At 33.5% G+C, this 24,945-nt stretch overlaps 1 protein-coding gene across 1 annotated transcript in view; it reads right to left on the bottom strand.

Moving 5' to 3' along the window:
* Positions 1-8,042: 8,042 nt before the first annotated feature.
* LOC126734779 (axotactin) overlaps positions 8,043-24,945 on the bottom strand; it is a 158,588-nt gene continuing 141,685 nt past the window's right edge. Inside the window, exons 32-33 of the mRNA XM_050438502.1 lie at positions 19,054-19,117; positions 8,043-8,436 (exon numbers count right to left, since the gene is read on the bottom strand). Of these exons, the coding sequence (XP_050294459.1) occupies positions 8,171-8,436; positions 19,054-19,117 (330 nt within the window). The 3' untranslated portion in view covers positions 8,043-8,170. The remainder of the gene's footprint in view (positions 8,437-19,053; positions 19,118-24,945) is intronic.

The following is a 24,945-nucleotide window of genomic DNA, read 5'->3' as shown; positions in this document are numbered from 1 at the left end:
TCCTCTTTTATATTATAGTAGGTATGGAGTAAGATTTTACCAGCCCTGCAAGTGTAAGAGACGTTAATCGACATGCGGCCCGTTATTGCCACCTGTCTTAAATAGTCAAGTGTATAATCATCATCTAAAAATTAAAAACAAAATGCCTAATACTTTAAAGGGCTAATAAATTAATTATTGAGTAATAAAGGCCCTGCATTTATTTCTGCAGTGTAGTAACCCAGAGTAATATGATGTATGTAGTTTTTATTTACTTTAGTGGAAAAGAAATACCAAAAACCTACCAGTAAGAAGTAAATGGCAAGTAGAAATATCAGCCTCTATATATATGGACTTATTGTTAATTAAAAAGTGTACATTTTCCATTTTATCTGGTTTAATATAAATACTGCTTAGTTATTACTACCCTGTGGGATCTTATACTAGCGTCTGCCGCCTGGAAATCACTCTGCCTCTGCAGTCAGATGTGTGGTGCTACGTTGCCGCTATTCATATTAAAATACCTACCGCCGGCAGCTCTGAGAGATGTTTTTAAAGGTGGTAGTTGGTTAAAAATAAAATAGTTTTGTGTTAAATGGAGGATTCTTTTATTAATTATTTTTTTCAAGGTTATATCACTACGTACAGGGTACAGTAATAGGACATTATGTACCTTTTTAAGTACCTATACCTAATTTATATGGATTTTTCAGTTTTGGTTATTAATGTTAAATAGTTGTCCTTCCTTATATACTAAAATGGTTGACATTTAACATTAGTGCAATCGGAATTACATTACACAATTAATTAATATGATGAGTACCTAATTTAGAAAAGAAAAACCAAAAAGAAAAAATGAGGAATTTTAATTTTTTATTATAATATTAATGATTTTAATCTGGAACTATTTTTCGACGCGTAGTAATAATTTCAGTGTGTTGGGACTTTCTATTGGTTATAGTGACATTAGTGACAAGCGAAGCGCAAAAATGTTTTGTTCATTCTAACGGGTTTGGGGTAAGGGGGCGCGGCGCGCCTGGGTTGGAGTGAGACTTGATTTTAGAGTTGGATCTCAAAACGGATATCGACCGTGGGTTGGAGCCTCCCATCGGTTGGGTTAGTGTCTTTTGAGCCGCGTACTGGGAATATTAACTTTATTCATTACTTTTTTTCGTTTTCACGCAAAAACCTTAATTTTTCCGCATTTTTTTCCTTTAAAAAATAAAAATACTATACAATGCCTCTCCTCTTAAAATTTTCTTCAAAAAACGTTTACTTTTGATTGCACTACTATTAAATAGACCCCTAAAATGAGTTAAGAATTGATAAAGGTACCTACTACGATTTCAATGAACTCATAATGTAATAAAATCACATGCCATTATTTTATTCAACCATTTATAAGATAAATGTGTTGAAAATTGTGCTTGCTATGACTAGAAAACTGTGCAGGATTCTAAAGATGGTAAAAACATATTGCATTTTTCTGAATGTAACCATTAACCTTTATATTGCTAATTTTTAGGATTTTCAATTTAACATTCTATATAGATATTAATTAGGCACAGCATTACACACCTTTTATGTATATACTATAAAGGTACAGTCAACAAAATTGAAAATGTCCCTCGCTCCGTGGCTCTTTACCCATTTACAAGTAATTTAAGCACAATTTGGCTACACTGTATGAATGAAGAAAGTATAGCGGCATTTTTCGAAAATAAGTAACGGGGGCTGATGCGGGGGCAGCTTTTGCGATCGATCCCATTATAACATTGTGTGTAAGGTACCATTGTAAATTTTAAAATCTATTTTTAAGGAGGGTTTTTCCATATTAATTGGCGGAACGGGGATGCAGGTAAAGTGTAATTTAAAGGTGGTAATTATAAATAAATTTGATGGTAAGTAGTATTGTACTGTCTTTTGTGTTTATAAGTGCCTCGAGTCTATTTACGTGCTTAATTTTTTAATTTTTTTAAAGTGTTTTATGTAATATTTTTTCATATTGCCAAGATTGCCTGGACAGAGGGAGAGTATCATAAAATTCGTACTAGAATTATTGTTATGCATGAAATGGGTGCCACCTTACGAGAAATAGCAATGGCTACGAATCTTTCAGTAAGTTTTTTTTGTATGCATTTCGTTTAAATTTTTTGTTAGGTAAAATCTATTTAAACTAAACTATGAAATTTGTCAAAAATCTTCAAAAATTCTCTTTAATTTTCATTAAAAAAAAAGGTTTGTTTTTATATGGAACCAACTTTTTTTGATATCCCGAAATAAGCTAATAAATTCAATAGATCAAAAACGAAAATTTTTATCTCATCGTCCCGGGAATCTATTCAAATAGGAGTGATTTCGAGGGTAATTTATAATTTTTTCATTAAATTTTTTATTTAGAAAAATAGCTGAAAATTAAATATCTTAAGTTTAATTTATCGATAGATATCTAAAAAAGTTATAAAACTTATCTATATTTTTTAACAAAGAAAAATATACGTGTTATTGGGTCTATCAAAAAAAAAATATGTTTTTGTTTTATTTTTAAAGTAAAATCAGTTTACATATGATTGATTGTTTTTTTTGAGGTAATATTTTTTTAATCCAAGCAACCCTTATACAGGGTGAGTTTTTTAAAGTGTTGCAACGCGATATCTTGAAAACATTCAAGTTTTTTCTAAATATTTAAAAAACGAAGGTATAGTTTTTTTTTAGATAATAAATAAATTTAATGCAGTACCATACCCTAAAAAAAGTATTAATGGGTTTAAAGGTTTTTCAAAAACGGTAGTCGAATGTAGTATAGATTGGCGATATTTTGAATTTTAAATTTAGTATCTGACTCACTACTGCACCAGTTGAGGGTTAACGGGAGTGGCCCTATTAAAAATGTTTATTAAAATAATATTTAGTCCAAAACGCACCATCAGCCAATCCACTACCTATTTACCGCATTATTTGTATCCATCTAGTATATTTTTATATCTGTATTATTATTGTATTTATTATTATACCTGTGAATGGGTTTTTTTATGCCAAATTTAAGCTTTACCTCGTTAATTATATTTATTCGATTTAGTAATATGATACATATGTATATGCATTTTACGATATTAGACTGAGCATTGACATAAGTGAGCTTTGACATAGGTAATTTACGAAAAAGAAGAGAAGAATTCTATAGCCTGCTTTTATTATAATTTAAAATAATTTTGTCTCTTCGCGCCGGTTGTTATTTTTAAATATGAAGGTTTTATAAAAGTCATAGCAAACATTTTAATCTGAAATATTTTCACTTTGAAAACTTTTCACCATATATTAAAGAAAGCTTATTATGAAAGCTTTTCACCATATATTAAAAAAAGTTGTCATAGAAATATATTTTGACGTAACGCTTTGAATGTTTTAAAAAAACACCAACAAATAATATAAAATTATATTATTGTTAAGAGACGCTGTTATTGCTTTTTTAGTACCTACTTTATTAACTTATTCTTAATAATAAAATATTTACTGCTATTTTTTATCTATACCTATAGGCCACCCCTTTGCTAAACTGTTGTCACTAACCTAATAGTATAATAGATATACTATTTAATTAATTAATACTAATTACTGCATTTGCTTTTAAACAGGTCAAACAAGTTAGACGCTGGATCTAACGTCAAGAGGTAGAAGGGCATGTAGAAATCAGACAACATCCTGGAAGGAAACCTGTATTGATCGAAAATATGAGAGACGCTATTGTTACCCAAGTAAGAAATAACCCTTTCACAAATAGCCGGGTGGTCAAAGAAACCATGAACTTGGATGTTAGTATGCAAACAATTAGGAGTACTCTTCGTTCAGCTGGAATAAATTGTAGACGACCAGCCAAAAAGGCCAAATTAACGGTCGACAACGCAGAGCGAAGGCTTAGGTTTGCTCAAGAAAATATTGACCGAGACTGGTCAAATGTGGTATTTACCGACGAAAAAACGTTTTCTTCGGACATAAGGGCCCATCAATTAGTGTGGAGACCTACAAGTACCAGATATGATTCCCATTATCTCCAAGAAACTGAAAAAAGCGGGAGAATAACATTGTCATTATGGGGTTGGATGACCCAAAATGGACCCGGAATGCTGGTAACCACGCCACCCCAAATGAATTCCGTGGACTACGTGGATATTTTGGAAAATTCTTTTCTGTTTTCATACAGAATATTATATCCGGCTGGACCAATATCCTTTATGCACGATAATTGTCCAATTCATACCTTCCGTATGGCGAGAACATGGTTTGAGGAACATCCAGAATTTAATTTAATTCCATGGCCATCCAGAAGCCCCGACTTAAACCCCATCGAAAATTTGTGGGCTGAAATGGTGAATTCTTGGGATACTTTTAATCAGGGCCAAATTAGATCGAAGGAAACGTTACTAGCCCACGCTCAAAGAGTTTGGGAATCTTTCAGAGGGAGACCCGATTTTAGTAATTACGCGGGATTAATGCGGAAAAGGCTGCAACAATGCATTGACGCAAATGGTTTTTATACCAAATATGAATTAAGAAGCCATACCAACACCAAATGCACCCTGTGATATTAAATAATTATTATTTAAAAAAAAAAGGTGTAAGTTTCGAAAAAAACACAATACATAGGATATTTAAAAGTTTAAATAAAAAAGTATTTTTATTGTAGATTTAAATTGTAATTATACTTACTAAAGCTTGTTAGAGGAGTAGTGTTGAATGTTATTAATTGTTATTAAGATGTTATACTTAAAGAACTGTAATTTGTCATTAAATAGGAAATAAAATTTTCGCTTTGAAACTGACCTTTGATCCATTACTTATACGTTTTATAAAAAATATAAAAAAAGTAAATAAAAAAAGATACGGGACTACTACAATTAAAGTTTAGTAATTAAGTTAACTTTGCTTCAATAAAAAAATATATAAAAAATAGTTTTTTATCTAAGAAGAAATCACAAGAGTGCCTTATTTACAAACGGAAATATTACTTTATTCATTACTTCAGTAAAAAAGTGTGCTTTACTCATGAGAACCACATAGATTTTTTTCTACCTCTTACCAAAATATAGACATAAACAATTTAAAATATGGATTTGCCGAACAACATTTTGGGTTAATCGAACAAGTGGGGACAATTTTGAACAGTTTTTGTAAAAACAATATCCACTTAACTTGATAATGAGTAAAAAAAATTTCAATAACGCAAACTAACTTGCTTAATATGCAACTTTTACTATACGAGTATAGGCAATTTTTGGTATATCAACCAACTTCTTTTAACGAGTTCTACACCCTGTATTTTTATATAGGTATACTTATAAATAAAATATGAGGAAAAAGAAACAAAAATCTTAATTTTTTTCCCATATTATGGTACAGGGTATTCCAAAATAAGTAGTTTTGGTAGTATCTCAGCTCGTATTACGTTATTAATGCTAGGAGGCGGTGCTAACTATAGCGCGCTCTTTTTTATGAAACCTTTAATGCCTTAAACAGGTTTGAGTTCGCGTTTTTCATTTCCTAGACACAGGATGAAAGAGAAAAATCTCAACATATACAACATATACCTATCGTTTCTGCTGTAGCAGTTAAAGTTTCTCTTATTATGTTTCTTTTTTTTTATGATTACCTATATTTTGGTTTACACTTACTGGTTGCTGCCAGAATTAAAAAAACTATTATTTTATCATAGAATTATATCTGTTTGTTTACTTATTTTTAAATACACGCCATATATTTAAAAATAAAAAAACAAATAGGTATTTTTTTAATTATATTATTTTATACAATAACGCACACTTTAAAAGTAAAAAACAATTTAAAGTTTGGATTTATTTAAGTTGCATTTTATTTTTCAAATGTTGGGTGAGTAATATAAAGTAATACTTTGATTAAAAAAAATTCAAAGAAAACATCGATTAGGATTTTTATGTAATGCATAAAAAAGTAAAAACGATTTTTGTTTCTATTTTTTTTGACAACAACCAGCATTTGACAACAAAAATATAGGTTGGGAAAGATCAAGAAAAAGCAAAATAATAATAATTTGGAGTTATAAAATATAGTGTCCCAATAAAAAAATAACTGAAGGTAATTTCTCAAAAGTGATGAACCAAACAGAATTTTGAAAAGCGCATTTAGCCAACGTATAAAACACTATAGCGCGTTGTCTTAAAAACTTTACATAAGGAAGAAAAACAAACTGATTGATTTTTTTAATATCAGCTTACACAGCCACAAAAATATTCAAAACGTCCCATTGCAAAAACCCCTTCTACTGAAAAATGAGATCCGTCACCCCTGCCTATTTATACACGACTAAACTCGATCGATACTCTGCACCCTACCGCCCGCCGTACGCTACCCCTTTCAGTCAAAAGCCATGTTGCCAAATTGTAAGGCAACGAAGTCCGAGAGCAGATGCGAGGGACATTTTCAAATTTGCCGACTGTACATAATACAATTTGCTATTTTAATATATTAATATTATTAAACCGGAACCCTAATAATATTTACGTCGTTATTCTTACTTCTATGCGTTTTTAAATGTTGTTTCCAACGATTTCTGATCGTAAACACTTCTTCACGATGCAAACATTTAAAATTGTCAGTTCTAATTCTTAAATGAGGAGCTATCTCTTCCCGTAACTCCGGATGAAATTTCTTGACATGCACTCGTAAATGAGTGGTTCTTGTAAACAAGCGATTACAAACTGTACATAATTTATTGGGTTTGGAGCCCATATTATCACCGTTGTATAACCTACTTAATATGAATAAATAAAAATCAAAAATTACCTTTATTTATCAAACCTACCCAAGCAAAAAAACTGTACCTCGACTAATAATTTTTCTTTATCGCATTCAAAAACACTCTGCGCGCCAAAATCACTTTATATCAATACTTCCTGCCTCCTGCTTCCGAAAAATCCTCGAGCGAGAAGTGCGAGTCTGCGAGACTGCGAGCGAGCACATGCATGCATAACGGCTCACCCAGAATGCGTTTTAATCATAAAATATGATATCTTTGATGAAAGCGGCAACATCGGCTATGCTCTGCCGCGAGAGCGAGCGCCAGCGGCACAAGGAACGGTGGTTCCGCAGACGCTAGTAGACCTAGTGGATCTTATTGTGTATATTCAAGTTCAAATAAAAAAATGTTATCAATAAAAACAATTTTGTCTTTTATCTCGTGTTTACAAACAAATCCAAATCAAATCGGATAACCACCTCGCCGGTCTGGTTCGAGATATGACAGACCAAAAGTAAACAATGACGTCATTAAATGTAAAACGAATACGGTTGGTATCACTTCGGTTAACCGAAACCAGAACCAGCGTTCACTCGAATATAGCGAACGAATTATATGCATTAAATTTATAAGTGACTTGCTATTTAAGTTTTCTTCGTAAAAGTGTAATTTAATGTATAATTTAATTAAAAAGTGTACATTTCTGTTATAATCCATTATCTTACTGTTGCTTGTAGCGGTTGCTATGACAACCGTCATGGTCAGCTAATCAAGAATCCTTGACCCGTGTTCGGATCAAGGATTGTTGATGATCGGAAATTATCAATTTTTGGATTAGATAACCTTATATAAAGTTAACCTTATTTTTAATTATCTTTATGAAAAAATTATAAAAATAAGGGGTTTCCATTTAAAAAACTTGACTTTTAATGATCTTTTCATTTTAATTTTTAATGCTAGTTTTTGACCCCTCTAAATCTTTTTTTAAGCTAAATATTAAAATAGTCTTTTAAAGTGGTCCTTCCTTTAAAATAAAACCGAAACTAACCAATAAATAAAGGCTACTAAAAGGGAGTAATCGGCAATTATGTTAGGGCTTATAAACATAGTTTTTCACATGAAATTAAAAATATGTCAAAAACGGTTACACTTAGGTATAGGACATTATATACAAAATATACCTAGAATTCCACGTGGAAGCCAAAAATGTAAAAATATACAAGATGTTCCATTTAAAATAACGAAGTTGACACCTACTTCCGGTATAACCGGAAACGTCACAACTGTCAAAATATTTTAGTTGTGTGGCCCCCCTTGACTGTGATATGTTGCCAAATTTTCAAAATTTTTGAAAAATTAGTTTCTGAGATATCGATCGCATCTATTCGTCGTAAGATACCCTGTATATGTTAGCCGTAAACACTAGTCTATAGATACTACACTTTCCACACTAGATCGATTCCTGTTGGGCAGTTTCGGCCCTCCCAAATAACTTATGGGGTTATCAAACTTTCTATGATGCTCTCCTACTATAAGTGGTCTAGTGTTGGTCCTTATTTTCGAAGGCAAAAATATACTAAGTTCCTTAGGTCTCCGTTCTTCATTAGGATCCCTATACGATAATCTTTTTTCATAAGGCGGAAGCTGAGGCGGAATGAGTGGCTGGTGTTCTTCATTAGACGTTTCAGCTGTAAATTTTTTATAGTTAGTTTAATTTATTTTAATGTGAGCAATTTTTAGTCATAAATATATTTAAATAATGCACTGCTACTAGTAGATAAAAATAATGTTGACCATATCCTAGACACATAGGACAAATGCGAATACATAGTAAACCATTATTCCACTAAGCTAATGGAGCTGTTCAATGCCATCTACGATTGAGGTCAAATTACACGTGAAGCTCTCTTCACTCTGCAGGTTCTGATCCAGAGATGGCGTGATGTCAACTAGGACGGAAGTTGACCACGGCCCTGCAAAGAATTTGTATAGGCGATAAGGATATAATCAGCAATTTCTACTAAAACCAAGGTGCGCAAATCAAAGTCGAAGATTAACTGACCGGCCAGATGAAGATCATGCGAGGAATCAGGCAGTGATGCGTGCTCTCGCCGACTCTCTTCAATATACAATGACCGCCAAAAGTTCCACATAAATTCGATAAAAATTAGAGACATGATTTTTTAAGAAAACGCTCGGATCAGTCGATTTTTATTTTAAGTTGCGCATTATTTCACATAAATTTTTGTATACAAAATTTGTATATATAATTGTTTCTATATCCTTGGTTGTACTTGTAAAGAATCTCCATTTTCGAATGTCACTGTCAGTTCGAAAATTAAAATTTTTTATCAGAATATATTATGACGAATTGAAAAGAAGTAAGTAAGTGACCTGTTTAATGCCAAATACACAAACCATCCTATTTCTCAGTCAACAGTTAGTAGAATAGAGCACAAAATTCATAACTTCAGGTCATGTTAGGGATTTGCCAAGATCAGGCCGTCCAAAAATTTCTGAAGAAACAAAATTAACTGTTATGCTCTCCGTCGAAGAAAATCCAAACAATGCAACTTCACAAATTTTAGTTGATAATAATATAGCCGGAACGTCAGTAAGACGCATCTTAAAAGCAAATGAATACCACCGTTATAAAATTAGACTAATACACGAATTAAATGAGGACGATCCTGATCAAAGAAACCAATTTTGCGAGCAAATAATGAACATTTGCAATAATAACCGTCAGTTTGTGTTACGAGTTGTGTTTTCGAATGAAGCAACTTTTTGTTTAAACGGTGTCGTAAATCGGCAAAATTGTCGGTACTGGTCAGTGTCAAATCCACACTGGGGAACTGAGGCTCATACACAGTACCGTAAATCTATTAATTCGAAGAAAACTTAACAGGACAACGCTATTTGAATTTTCTTCAAGAAGATCTTATCCCTGCTTTGGCTGCCCTATACCCAGATGAACAAGACCCTGCTGTCCCGACAGATAATTTGTGGTTTCAGCAAGACGGCACACCGCCACATTTCTTTCGATATGTCCGTAATTACTTGGATTAGTTCCCAGGAAAATGGATAGGACGAAGAGGGCCAATAGGACGAATAGGCGACTATTCTCTATGTGGGTATCTGGAAAGTAAAGTTTATATTGAGAAGCCAAACAACGTAGAAGATTTGAAAAATAGAATTAGATCTGAAATTAGACGTATATCACCCGAAATGATTGATAGTGTTTTACACGAGTTTGTAAACCGTCTTGCTTTCTGCCAAGAAGTAAATGGGGATCAGTTTGAACATTTGATACATTAGTAAGAGTTTTCACAGTTTATAACATTTTATCCTCCATTTTAACTTAATTTGTAAATAGACGTACTTACTTGCTTTCTTGTTGGTTAAATGTAAATATTTCTGAAACAGTTGAGTTTTAAGATGTGAGAAGGTGTATTATACGAAACTTGCATGGAATTTCACCTATATTTCATAAATGCAATAAAGAATATAGCATTCCATTTAAAAAAATTACCGATGACGTCATATCTTTTTTTTTGTTCCACCGGAGTCCGAGCGTTTTCTTAAAAAAATCATGTCTCTAATTTTTATCGAATTTATGCGGAACCTTAGGCGGTCACTGTATACTCTCAAGAAGTAGGGCAAGACCTAAACATCAGGAAAACCCAATTTATGATTAACGGCCGCACCAATTCGGACCTACTATACGAAGTAGAGGTAGTAGTTAACAGAAGTACTTAATTTGAAAGAAGTCATCCATTTCCTTAAAGAGACCTAGATTCAATAATCTAAAGGGAACTACACAAAGTCTCGGTATCAGAAGTATAAGTCTCAGTGTGTGTGTACGAGGGTGGTCTCAGAAGTTCCCGGCCTGACCTAGAGATGTCGGAAGTAGTTTGAAAAATATCAGTGTATTAGAAAGTATACAACCTATAAAGCATATGTTTCAAATTTGAAGATGCCACGTTGTTTAGTATTTGTTTGGCAGCCATCAATAGTGAACGTTTTCAGTGAATTTGTGAAAATGGAGGAAATTTGTCATCGTTATGTGATACAATACTTTTATTTGAAAGGCCTCAGCCCAACCAATATAAAAGCTGAACTGGATTCTACTCTGGGTGAGTCTGCTCCTTCGTTAACAACAGTAAAATATTGGGTAGCAGAGTTTAAACGAGGCCGTACGAGCTCCCAAGACGAGCCTTGAGACTCCAGAAATTTTAAAGAAAATTCACAAAGTGGTACTGGATGATCGTCGACTGAAAGTACGCGAGCTAGCGGACATAGTAGGCATTTCAAAAAGTGCGGTACATCGCATATTAACTGAAAATTTTGACATGAGACAGCTGTATGCAAGATGGGTGCCGCGTTTGCTCACACTCGAGCAAAAATAGTGTCGTGAAGATGTTTCAATTGAGTGTTTAGCGAAATTTAATAGCAACAAAGCAGAATTTTTGAGTCGTTTCATAGCCATGGAGGAAACATGGGTCCATCACTTCACACCTGACACAAAGGGACAATCAAAACAATGGACTCAAAAGGGAGAACCGGCTCCAAAGAAGGCGAAAACCGTTTCATCTGTAGGCAAGGTCATGGCGTCGGTTTTTTGGGATGCGCGAAGGATAATTTTCATTGACTATCTTGAAAAAGGTAAAACTATCAACGGCGAGTATTATGCGAACTTATTGCAACGTTTGAGCGAAGAAATCAAGCAAAAACGGTAGCATTTGGTTAAGAAGAAAGTGTTGTTTCATCAAGACAATGCACCAGCTCACAAATCCGTTATTGCAATGGCCAAAATTAACGAATTAAAGTTTGAATTGCTACCTCATGCACCCTATTCGCCAGATTTAGCCCCCTTAGATTATTTTCTGTTTCTAAACTTAAAAAACTGGCTCAGTGGTCAAAGATTTTCCAACGATGAAGAAGTGATGTCTGCAGTTAATGGCTATTTCGAGGCGCAAGACAGTTCTTATTATAAAAAGGGTATCGAACTTATATAAAAAAAAAGTGTATAGAGCTGAAAGGAGAATATGTTAAAAAATAAATAATTTTTTTTCCAAAATTTTCGTGTTTTCTTTCTTGGGTCGGGTACTTCTGGAACCATCCTCGTATAATGTGACCGTAAAGCATATACTGTTTGTAGTCGATTTTTAAGGTCTGATGATATAAAGTCTCTTAATATGAGCGAAACACGTGTACTTAAATAGTACTTAATATAGTGATATGAAGAATGAAGAAAAATATGGAATTCTTCGTGCAAGGCGATTATTTAGGAGGAGACTGTGACGCCATTGTATCTCATGGCTGAAGAATTCTCGGATGATGGTTTGAAGTAAAAAAGTTTCCTTGATGATCGCCTACATCCGGACCGCATAAGGCACCCTAGAAGAAGAAGAAAATCATTCTGTATTCAAACATATTTATGTGCTTAGCAATTCTTCCAAGCATACCAATTGCTGTGGCTATTTTATAACACACTTCCAATGCATTATTGCACTTAATCGGTTTTTATCTTTTTAATTTAAGTGCTTTAAGATTAAGCTCCAACTCTTTGTTAATTCTATACTTAGGATTACGATAAAGATGTATTTATTCATATTGTGTGTTAGTTGATACCTAAGTCATTGATATTTTACTCATGCTGGTTTCCTAAACATGTTCTAGTGTTTAAGGATATCTTTCTGCTTACAGGTAGTCAGTATCATTATCATATACAAAAAATATACAACAGACGTTAATGGAAAGTTGGAAATTGAATTTATGTATATCAGGAATAACATTAGTCCCAGTATAGACCCTTGCGGTATCGCAGACGTTATAGTTTTTGGTGTACTGAAAACGTTATTGCAGAGAATATTTTGGGGTCAGCCATGCAGATGGTTCTTAAACCAAGCAAGAATCATACCCATTATTTCAAATTACTTAACTATCGAAATAAGTATGTCATGGTCGACGATATCAAAGGCTTTTTTAGGTCCAACAATATAAGAACACAGTTCAGACCCTTGTCGATTTCGCTAAAGACATCTGTCAGCAAGTCAATTGCGGCTGACATGATGCTTGGCTTTTGTTGAAAACTATATTGCCCATTAAACCAATAACCTGTTAGGCTAAAGGCTTAAACTAGTTCAAATTTGCCCCGGGGAGGGCCGGGGAAGAATAGCCCTCCGGTACGCTCTGCCTGTCGTAAAAGGCGACTAATAGAACAACCCCTTTGGTGGTAGATGTTGTCCACTTGCATCGCCCGGTTCAATACCACCACATAGGACTTAGGCGGCGTGAAGTGGTTCCATGGAACTCACGTTTCGCCGCCATGTCGATGTGTCCGGTTTCCAAAGGGGAAATGGAGAAGAAAAATAAATGCATGATGGCGCCCTCACAACCAAAACTTTCCGGAGGTAAACTCGCCTCCCATTCGGATCTCCGGGCGGAGGCTGGTCGGGGAGGTCCATCAGGCGGATCTAAAAGCCTAAAAATCAATTTCTGCAACATCAGAGGCCTAAACACCAATATTAATGCAGTACACCAACACCTGCAATCAAGTAAGCCTCACATTCTGGCATTGGCAGAAACAAAGGTGAAACCTTCAACAACAAATGTTCACCTCATTTATCCTGGATACGATCTACACACCCGATTTCGACTAAACTTTGGATTGCAGTATTTGTCGATAAGTTTGATATTGATTTTTATGATTGATAATTTGTGATAAGTCGTACAAGATCGATTTGAGTTGCCAGAGGGAGGAAACGCTTGAACCTGCGGACTTCGACGTCATGTGGTTCAAAATAATAGCCAGTGGTGCCACGAAATTTATCTGCTGTATCTACAGACCACCAAGCGACACCCAATATAGACGGCTCTTTTTGAACCTGGTTCATTGCATTAACCATCGCCATGGGTGATTTTAACGTTCATAATATCAACTGGCTACGCTTCTGCAACAAGAACGACGATGAAGGACGAGAAGCTGAGTTATTTGCCACCATATGCGGGCTTACGCAGCTTGTGGAGGAACCTACCAGAATTCCCGATCGAGACGGCGAGTTCGCGAGTCTCCTAGATCTGGTCTTGGCTTCAGACCCTGACTCGTACACTGTATCAGCACATGCCCCCCTAGGAACATCATTGATAACAGTCTCTTGCCAGTTGGAGGTTAAAACGGAGGATCCTCCGATGCCACGTAGGGTATGGCACTATAAATCAGCAGAGTGGAACCATCTTCGAGAATTTTATCGCTCATTCCCTTGGAAAGAGGTCTGCTTTAGAACCAATAACATCTCAGAATGTGTAAACCCAATTACAGAGACGATCTTGACAGGAATGGAAGCTTATATCCCTTTTTCTACTAAATGCGGATCAAACAACAAGCAATGGTTCAACCTGAATTGCAAAAAGGCAGTAAACACTAAAAACGCAGCATATCGCAAATGGCGTCAACATCCTTCCATCGAAAATCGGATGAACTTTTTAGCCTCCAGAAATAGCTGTAAGCGAATTATTGATGAATGCAAAGAGAGTCACAACAACAGGATCAAAAACAAACTGCTAAACTGCCCAAATGGAACAAGATCTTTCTGGTCGGTATCGAAAGCCGTTAGTCAAAGATTTGCTAAGTCGGCTTTGCCACCCCTAACAGCAGATGATGGTTCTATCGCGGTAACAGCAAGGGAAAAAGCCAACTTACTGGGTAAACTCTTCGCGTCCAATTCTACTCTGCACTCGCAAGGCAAAACACCGCCATATTTGCCAAAGGTGAATTCATCGATGGGAGAAATTTCGTTTCCCCAACGAATTATAAAGAAAAAATCTTAAAAGCGTAGACACCAACAAAGCTTCTGGACCCAATAGAATTCCAGCCCTAATATTAAAACGTTGTGCAGACGAATTGACTCCTCCCTTATGTAGACTGTTCACGGCATCGTATAAACAGGGCCAATTTCCAACAAGCTGGAAAACTGCTCGAGTGCAAGCTGTACCCAAAAAGGGTAAGAAGACGATGCCCTCCAATACCGCCCGATTGCACTAGTTCCAGTAATATCGAAGATTATGGAGAAAGCAGTCAACCAACAACTGTTAAGATATCTGGAATCATCTGCACTAATCAGCGATCATCAATACGGCTTCCGAAAGCTTAGATCCACCGGCGATCTTCTGGCTTACGTTACACACTTGTGGACTACTAACCAAGCTCTCCTCAATCGGCATACAAAACTCATTATTGAATTGGATCAAAAGTTTTCTTGAACAACGAACAATCCAAGTAGCCATTGATGGATACCTTTTCGACAAATTTAACATTAACGCTGGAGTCCCTCAAGGATGCATTCTATCCCCCACCCTTTTCTTGATATATATCAACGATTTGCTAGGAACCACTGTCAATCTAATCTACAGCTTTGCGGACGATAGCACACTTATTTCCACATTTAAGTCCGCCAAACCAACGATAGCCGCAAGTTCTCAGAATCTTAGGCAGCAACAAGTAGCTTCAATCAACAACGATATTAGAGCAATCTTGGAGTGGGGCGGTAACAATCTGGTCAATTTTAACGCTAAAAAAACGCAGGCTGCAGTATTTACGATGAAGACTAACCTTGGTGGCCCGGAGCTGGTAATGGCAGGGAAAACATTGCCAATGAAATCATCTTTACATCTTCTAGGAGTCGAGGTCACCAACAGTGTGTCCTGGCAGGACCACGTTGCCGAGGTCGCCAGGGCGGCTTCCAAAAAACTCGGAGTGCTTTTCAAAACGAAAAAACTGTATACACCAGAACAGCTGCTGACTCTTTATAAAGCTCAAATACGCCCTTCCCTCGAGTATTGCTCTCATGTCTGCAGCTCTGCACCCAAGCATAGTTTAAACCTGCTGGATTCTATACGGAAGCTCTCTTCTGTATAAAATCTTATTCTATTATTCGTCTTATCGACAAACCAGAACTGACAAAGAGTCTGGATAGTCTGGAGCACAGGAGAAAGGTGGCTGATCTCTGTTTATTCTACCGTTATTATCACGGTAAGTGTTCCCCTGAGCTGGCAGGCCTGATTCCACCAAGGGCTGTTCCGGCAAGAAGGACGCGTCTAGCAGTTGCGGCTCATCAACATCGAGTCCACCTGCCTACCCCAAGGATATCGCTGTATCGAGACTCATTCATCTGGAGAACATCTTCTTTGTGGAACGGGCTTCCCTCTTACATATTTCCCGACGCATACAACCTACAGCGATTCGAGGTAAACGCCCACAAATATCTTCGCGCAAGCACCACTCCAAGAGTGATATAGGACTTTCCTCTTGTGCTTGTGTTTACCATAAAAAAAAAATTAATCACAGAAGCTTCCAAGAGCCAGGCCGTTTTGATTCACCTCCTTAATACAAGACTTATAAAAAGATAAATTACTTGTATAAACAATAATGTGGATAGGATAGGTAACAGATTTTCCTAAAAGTCCTTAACGAGTTAACCTCTTCGAGCTTTTAATTTTTTAGTTCACCTATATCAGCTTCAATGTAACCCTGCGGTTCTCAAGGGCCTTTTGGGCTACCGCTATATTACTACAAAGATCCGAAAAACCGATGCAAGATTCCTTAATGGATGGTATATCTTTTGTCTTGGTGTTTTCCAATCCAACCAAACACCCACGCCTTCATTAATCTTTGAGCCACTTATATATCAGATCAGATCTTCAGAAATCCTACGGTAGCTATCATTCCTGTTTTCTTTTTTGGATATAAACATCAAAGGATGAATGAAAGCTATGTTTAGGAATAGTGTATTCCGATATCATTTCTAAAGTTTTATCCTCACAGACAGTTCATATTGATTGACTCATGTACAACTTTACCCTGAAATAATTAACTTTTTGACCTTTGGACGTCTATAGTTCCTAAATAGGCTCGGAAAGGGTGATTGTGCCCATAAGAACTTTTGTTCATAATTGACTTTACTGTAATACTGTTTCAAAGTTCAAGCGAATTTGACAGAAGAGCTTTTGGCAGTTTTAAGTGTGCGGGGTCCTGTGTTTTTGATTTCTGGTTTTTGTTAAGAAATTGAAATTGAAAAGTTTGAATTGAAAGAAACAACATTTCATAGATTAAGCCGATAAATCCAAGTATTTAGTGCCTTTTCGACATCCAGTGTCAGCATATCGTTGCAGTGGGTTCTAGTCACCGTGTCAATGAGGCACTGTTGTATCCTGCACAAATGGATATATTTTTTTCCGGTTTGGATATTATAAAGCCTTGCAGCAAATTTGCAGGAGGTAGAGAAGTAGGAAGATTTTAGGATTTCGTTGTAAGCTCTAATGGGATAACATGATCAAGGATTATTTTAACTATTTGGTTAGTGATATTACTATCGCAGCGACTACAATATTTTGTATAGAAGTTCTGAATAGGAAAGGGAAGAATTGAGGTCTTGTGTATCTAGAGGAAATCCGGAAATTCCTCGATGTAGAATTTCTATTGGGTTTCGTGGTTTTGTTAAAACTAATAATTGATCTACTATGTATGTTTTTGATAAAACTATGTAAAGAGGAGAGAGGGTTTTTGACTTCTGTTTTACCTCTTAAAGAGCTTGATGTTCAGAAAATGTTTTGGTTAACTTATCCGAAATGTCTGACTAAAATATATACAGTGGTGGCCAAAAAAATAAGAGTGGCTGGTTTTATTGAATATTTCTAATAATATATTGTACTACATAGCGAAAAAACAATAACGATTTCATATTTGTACAACATATACCATCAGTAATAAAAAAATAAATACACGTTATTCTTTGCCAGTTTAATTTGTAATTATAAATAAATAATTTATTTCTTACACGTTTTATGGTTGACAAAAAAATAAGAGTATTTTTCAAAAACGGCTATAAAAATTTATAATTACAATGTACCGCAAAACAAACGACATCATTAAATAAGCGAGTCAGTACTTGGTAGAATAACCATTATTTTTGAGAACGGCTGCGCATCTCCGTGGCATGGAATCAATCAACTTTTGGCATGGTACAACTGGGATGGAATATCAAGCTTCCTGAACTTACTTCCATAAATCTTGCTTATTTGTTGTTTTTTTATAAGCTACTCGGGTTTTCAGCTCCTTCCAAAGGTTTTCGATTGGATTAAGGTCAGGCGATTGTGATGACCATTTCAGAACTAAAACCCTATTTTGTGTAAACCATTGTTTAACAATCCGTGCCGTATGTTTAGGGTCGTTATCTTGTTGATACATTCACCTTATAGGCATGTTTTTTTTTTTCTATCCAAGATATCCAAATAAATTTCTTTTGTCATGGTCTCTTTAATTCAATTATGGGACCTATTCCATTGTAGGAAAAACAGCCCCACAGTTTAATATTTCCACCTCCATGTTGCCTATTGTGTTTCTAGGATTATATTCTTCATTCTTTCTCCTTCTAATGAATAATCTCCCTTTGGTTTAAATAAGTTGATCTTCATCTCATCACTAAAAAGTTGCACCAATTTCTTGAAAATTTTCATTAAAATTATTCTAAATAAATGCCAGTCTTTGTTTTATATTCTTTTTGCTTAGAAATAGGACTTTTCTGGCCACTAGACCATATAATTTTTGGTCTTGCAAACGTCTTTTTATCGTCCTAGTGCGAATACTTAGGCTTAAGTTTCATTTTATAGAGGTAGATATGGAAATAGGTTGTTTCGTGACTTCGCGTACAATAAGCTTATCAGTTTTCCGTGTGGTTTTTCTTGGACGGCCTCGATTTTCAGGAACATTTTCCGTTTTATTTTGTGTTTTTAAAACTCTGGAGATTTCACAAGGTGATCTTTTAAGTACATTTCCAATAAATGCATAAATATTTTGACTCAATTGCAAAATTAGAGGTTTTTCTTCGGGGCTACAATGCTTTGCGCGACCCTTATTTACCAGCGCGATGCAACGATCTTGTTGAAACTTACTTATATTTATGGAAAATATTACAAACACATTTTTTATCTGAATAAACAGAGACCAAATAGTTACAATAAAGAAATAATTAATGATTTATTAATAAATTTTACCAAGTAAACAGATTAAATGCTGGAAGATTATTTGCAAATTCCAACATATAGGGAAGCTAATTCAGTTTCATTTGAAATTTAATATGCACTCTTATTTTTTTGGTCACATCTGTATATTTAAGGAATTATTAATATTTCGTTTACAAATTAATTTTAAATAGTGACACTGTAAACTTGTTTTCATGAATTTGCAAATTAACACATTATTAACCTATACATTTTATTATGCATATTTTATTAAATGTTCTTACCAACACATGATGATTGTTCCTCTTTCTGTTGTTCCAAGAGCTCCGGTTCATCCTCTTTTAGAATCTACACAAATCCATTAAAATAAGGTAACATACTATCTTATATCGTAAGGCATTTTTTGAAATATGGGTACAATTTGTTTTAAATTATATTGTTTCGCGTCTTAATATCACATAAGTTCCTTCTTAAATAAGACAAATTCATCACACTGCATTCGGATAATGTTAGAGAGTGCAGTAATCGATTCGTATTGAGCTATGCACTATGTAGAAAGTAGTCAAATTTAAGTTCAGTAGAAAGATCTATTCAGGAGGTACAGAATATATTAACTGCGATATTGCAAGATAATAATTCAAATAAATGAACAAAGGGTTTGCTGTTTGTTCAATTTTGCAAACAAACAACTTTACCCATCACAACGAATGAATAAGCCAGAGTCCATAATATGAAGCCATGTTTAGTATTAAGCCAAAAAGGGAGTAGTCGTCTCTACTTTGCGGAGTCACGAACAGCTAGAAATTAACTTAAATATTTTCAAAAAAAATTGGGTCGTGTCGACCATAAAGTATATTATATGGTCGCGATAATTAAGCTGATTCCCAAGATAGCAGTTTATCTCAAGTACTGATTTAAAAAAAAAGACCCGCAAAAGATAAACTTTTAATCAAGCAACAAAAATGTTGCGAACGTCATAAAAAAGGTTGTAACGTGAGAATGAGAAAATACTTGATGTTGAACATGGTCACACAGATCCGTGAAATGTCTAAGTGGTACTTGTTGAAATAGAGGACCTAGGACCCAATTCAGTTCGCCAATTGTAAAGAAAAATTACTAACCATAGATAAGACTTTAACTTAAGAAATGCCGCTAAGGAAGCAGGTTATACTTTAAATTAAAAAAAAATGGAGGACAGAATTATACATGTTGTAACTGCAAAAGAAACTGTCTTATGACTAAATGTAGCTATAAAATCAAGGAGATTTTGTGCAGTTTCAAGTGTGTGTGTTCGAAATAATTCTATTTTCCCAATAATTCGAACATACGCCAAGTAACTCGATGAATGTTAACATTTCTTGGTCTAGTTTGTCATTCACTGAATTTCTGACTTTCACAGTAGCATATAAATTGCATCTTCCTCCTGCAAATCCCACTTAAAAGCATACAACAGATAATCTTAATAGCACTTTAACCAGTCGCTGTTGAACGACTTGCTGAAAACAGGGCTAATCAATATTTTGCCATTTACACATACAAACTCCTCGACAGTTGCTAACCTTACTAGCTAGGGGTTATATAATTATATGATTATATTAATATTATATATTTGTTTTCAAAAAGTAGGAAAATCCCTAGATCTTTAATGTAAGCGGAACGAACTTATCGAAAACGAATCTAAATGTTGCAGAGCAGCTACTGAAGTCTTCATGTGGAGATATTTTTATCTTTCTGCTGACTTGTACATTATGATGATTTTCTGGATCAATCTTAAAGCAAGTTAAGCTCTTTTAAGTAAAAGACTTCTTATGAAATAGATTAGGCTTTTTGTATGATTATCAAATTAATTTCTATTTATTTTAAGTTTTTTGATCTTAATTTCTGTTTTAAAATAAGATAGTTAGATGACGCGAGGATATTCAAGTGACTACGGAATTACATTATTTGCTTGAATAGTTTACCTTATTAGATTCAGAGACCTTGTTTCATGTTTTGAAATATGACTTTTAGATGGCGCCACTGATACTCATTCCAAAACGAGGGTTAGAACGAATATTTTCGCACTGAATATGGAATAAAACCATTGTTTTTTTTTAATCTATATTCAAATGAGTATGGGTTGTTCTACAGAAACAGACAAATTATAAAAACTGATAAAAATTTGCGTTTAATAAAAAATAAATATATATAATAGATAATATATTTTTTTTAAATAACAGAAGTTCTTTATTTAAATATTAATAATTCTCGGTAAAAAAGAAAAATTAACAATTATTTTATTGAATTTAAAGTCTAAAAAGTCAACTCCGAGGCCGTCACTAAGCAGCCTTACAAGATTTAAAGTTGCTTTAAAAAAAAAATAGGTAATGCCATTAAATTGTATGCAAGCCAATTAATAACAAACAGTTTTAATTTTATAGATTTATTTATCTTGAAAGATTATGATAAAACCAAAAATTCTAAAAAGCTACTAAAACTTGCCACTTAATTTTGAAGTCAACTCCGAGGCACGCAAAATTCCGCGAATATTTAAAAGTAACCACGTGATTCCCCTCCTTTATTACGGAAATCTTTTCTTTAGTATCAAGCACCGGTATGAAGGTTGAATGTGGCGGGGCGGAATAGTCTGCCACCCAAGAAGGCCGATTGATTCTGAATGACTAATTTTTGACGTACATCAAATATGACAATAGTGACATTTTAACTGTCGTATTTGACGATTCTTTTTTAGGTTCTATTTGGGTGGAAAGCAGGCCAAGCCTCATGATTTTCTTCCAATTTTAAGTTTTTAAGTAAATTTATAGCTTTTTGTAGTTTTTTGAGTCATGGGTTGATAAATTATTTTACAAACGTGCCAACATCGAATTATCGTGCAACTATATAGAGTAGGAGATAGGTAAATTTCAGTTATGACATATCTAAGTGTTTTCTAATAATGTTGAAGTGCATCTTGGATGTAATTATCATTTTCCAGGGTATAATTATAGATTCAATACTATTTTGGAAATATCTATGTCACTGTTCTCAATTTAACATTTTTTTTACAATTCAGTTTTGATTCTTGGACTTCCACTGGGAAAATGTCTAGTATTTCCTTTTTCTTGTCTTCATCTAGATTAAGAAATTCATGCAAATATCCTTTATGCACTAGTTTGTATATTAGGAATTGCCCAGACAGTCACAGAAATCATAGATTTTGGTTGGCTCATTAACATTTTTTAAGGACTTCTCTTTTTGTGACCACCATGAAATTGTAAAGCAAATTTTTCAAGGTCACTAGCTTAATAATTTATAAATATTTAAAGGATTGAAATCAAAAGCCAACTTCAAAGCCACAACAACAATTTTTAAGTGTTGGCCATTCTAAAAAACAGAAAAAGTTTCAACAATCTAAAATGTTTTCAAAAAAACAAAAATCGTCAAAAAAAAGTCAAAAATATTGAATATCCTCATTTAATACTCATGTACACAATCAGAATCATTTTGTTTTTTTAACTTTTCAGCTAATAGATAGCGCTAAATATTAGATAGATAGATAGTTAGATCTGTTATTTTTTAAAAATCGATTCAGCTTTTTGAAAATCACTGAATTTAAATTATTTTAATTATGGTTTCAATATTTTTAAAATATCTAAGCTAAATGAGACATTTTGATTGACATTGTTACAGACATTGTTATTCTTTAAAAATCGATTCAGCTTTTTAAAAATCACTGAATTTAAATTATTTTAATTATGGTTTCAATATTTTTAAAATATCTAAGCTAAATGAGACATTTTGATTGACATTGTTACAGACATTGTTATTCTTTAAAAATCGATTCAGCTTTTTAAAAATCACTGAATTTAAATTATTTTAATTATGGTTTCAATATTTTTAAAATATCTAAGCTAAATGAGACATTTTGATAGTAAATACTGTGCTTTTTACAGTCCTATTTTATTTACTGACCCATAACTAAAATCATGTTATTTGCTTAAAGTAAAATTATAGACTAATATAAAACCCTTTAAAGTATTATTTAGAACCTTAATTGTGATAATCAATACTTACTAATAATAAAGACTTACATATTTTGAATCATTGGGATGAAATACTTATTAGGATAATTAATTTTAACCTGATTAGGATATAATATTGGATACACAATATACTGCCTTAATCTTTTTTATTATGTTTCATGTTCCATACTTACTGGAGACAACCCCACTGATTTGTGACATCTTTACCCGATTGTGACTAACTAAAAATCAAAAGTTGTATTTTGTTTTTATTTGCTTATACTAAAAAAGAAAGAAAACATGCATATTAACTTGTACATATGTATTTGTGTTATATCTAGTCATTATTAATTAAATAATTCACAATGAGAAACTAGATTTATTTCAAGAAATAGGTTCAGTTCTTGTTGTTATTAGAGTTTAGATTTTGTTTTCCTTATGTGGATATATATTATTTTGTTACAATTGTATAGAAGGTTAAAAAATATATATGTTTAATTTATTATTTACATATGTGGGTTACATGTTTATTATAATGTTTTAAACTCTTATGAAAACAAAAAAAGGCAGGTAATTTTTTCTGAACATCCAGAAATTATTAGGATTTTTAGTTAAAATATGCTTTATACCTGTAACAATTCCATTTTTTACATAAAAGGTCTTAATACCATACTTACAGTTTATAGTATTTAATTTAGAATATATTGTAACTATTTTTATGCTTTATAAAACCCTTTGGTGAATTTATTTTAATTCATCTTAAAATAAAATATTTAAAAGAATTTAGTTATGTTTTTTTTATTTCAAATTTATTCCCATACCTATAGTGCCAATTTATAATTCTTGGTAAGTATCTCTATCTAAATATCTTAAATGTCTTAAATAAGCAATATCTTGAGAACTAAATTTAAATCAAATAATATTTTAATTGATGTGTTAATTCTTGAATAAAGTGATAAGGGATGTCTGAGATGCAATTTTTTTCCCAGCATTTAAAATTAACAACTTTAATAAAATGTGGATATTTCTAAACTGAAAATGCGCTTAATTTTAATAATTGAAAATAAAATTAAATTCTATTTAAATATATCTCTCATCACTCGTCAGTTAACGCATCAACTTCTGTAATTCTGCAAATTACTTCAAATTTAAATATCGCGCAATAGATCAAGCTTAAACAGAACAACTTCAACAGAATTTTTGTCGGTTCATTAGGCAACACGCATTTCTGTATATTTGTGTTCTGTGGTATCAAGTGAGACGTAGACGAGAGTGCATTTATCGAAGTTTTAAACCAAAATTTGTGATTTTTTATCAAATAAAAGGTAAGCGTATGTTTTACATAGGTCAACACCGAATCCTATTTTTTGTTAAAAAAAAATAAAAATGGAAACTTTATTAACGGAAAATATAAAAAACATTTGCCCTTCGGTTTTTTTGTAACTTTTTTGATGCCTTATACATACGTTTTTCTTGTTTTTTTAAGATTTTAAATCTATTTATCAACTCCGAGGCAGTCAACACCAAAGCCTTTAAATGCCTCGATGTTGACAGGAAAGCTTCGGAGTTGACAATAGGTAATATATTATAAGATTTATAAGTAATGCATTAATTTTATTTCGTTACTTTAGTTTTTTTACCTATATAATACTTTCGGCTTATATCTTCATTTTTACAGACTTCATAAAAATAAGAAACAATAATGGCAGAGAAAAACAAACCACCGAAAAGGGACAAAGCCGGGACCGATTTTTCTTGCGCATGTGCGAGCTTATTTGGTATACCTGTCTTATTGCCGGTCCCCTGCCAGCCGTCGGTTAGTCCGGTAATATTCGACGCCTACTTTAGTCTAGTCAAGTGTTGCCTGAATTTTTCTCTGTGTTTATTTTTTGTGTGTGTTGTCATTGTGCTCTTTATTTTATTAAAAACTTTTATAATATGCCTTATACCTGTGCTTTTCGTGGATGTCATTCAAAGACAGGGTGTGGTGTTTCTTTCTTTGCTTTTCCGCAGGAAGAAGATCGGTAAGTTCAACTTTTCTTTTAATTGTTTCCAGTCAAAATAAGTTGTTTCTTTTTTTGTTTTTCGTAATTACAGTAATTCATTATTTATTTTTTATTAAATTCGTAATTACAGTAATCAGAGGATTTATCTATGCAGTAATTAAAAAAAAAA

This window comes from Anthonomus grandis, chromosome 4 (assembly GCF_022605725.1).
Source record: "Anthonomus grandis grandis chromosome 4, icAntGran1.3, whole genome shotgun sequence".
NCBI lineage: Eukaryota > Metazoa > Arthropoda > Insecta > Coleoptera > Curculionidae > Anthonomus > Anthonomus grandis.
Note: the sequence above shows the minus strand (reverse complement) of the source record. Positions and strands in the feature narration are given on the sequence as shown.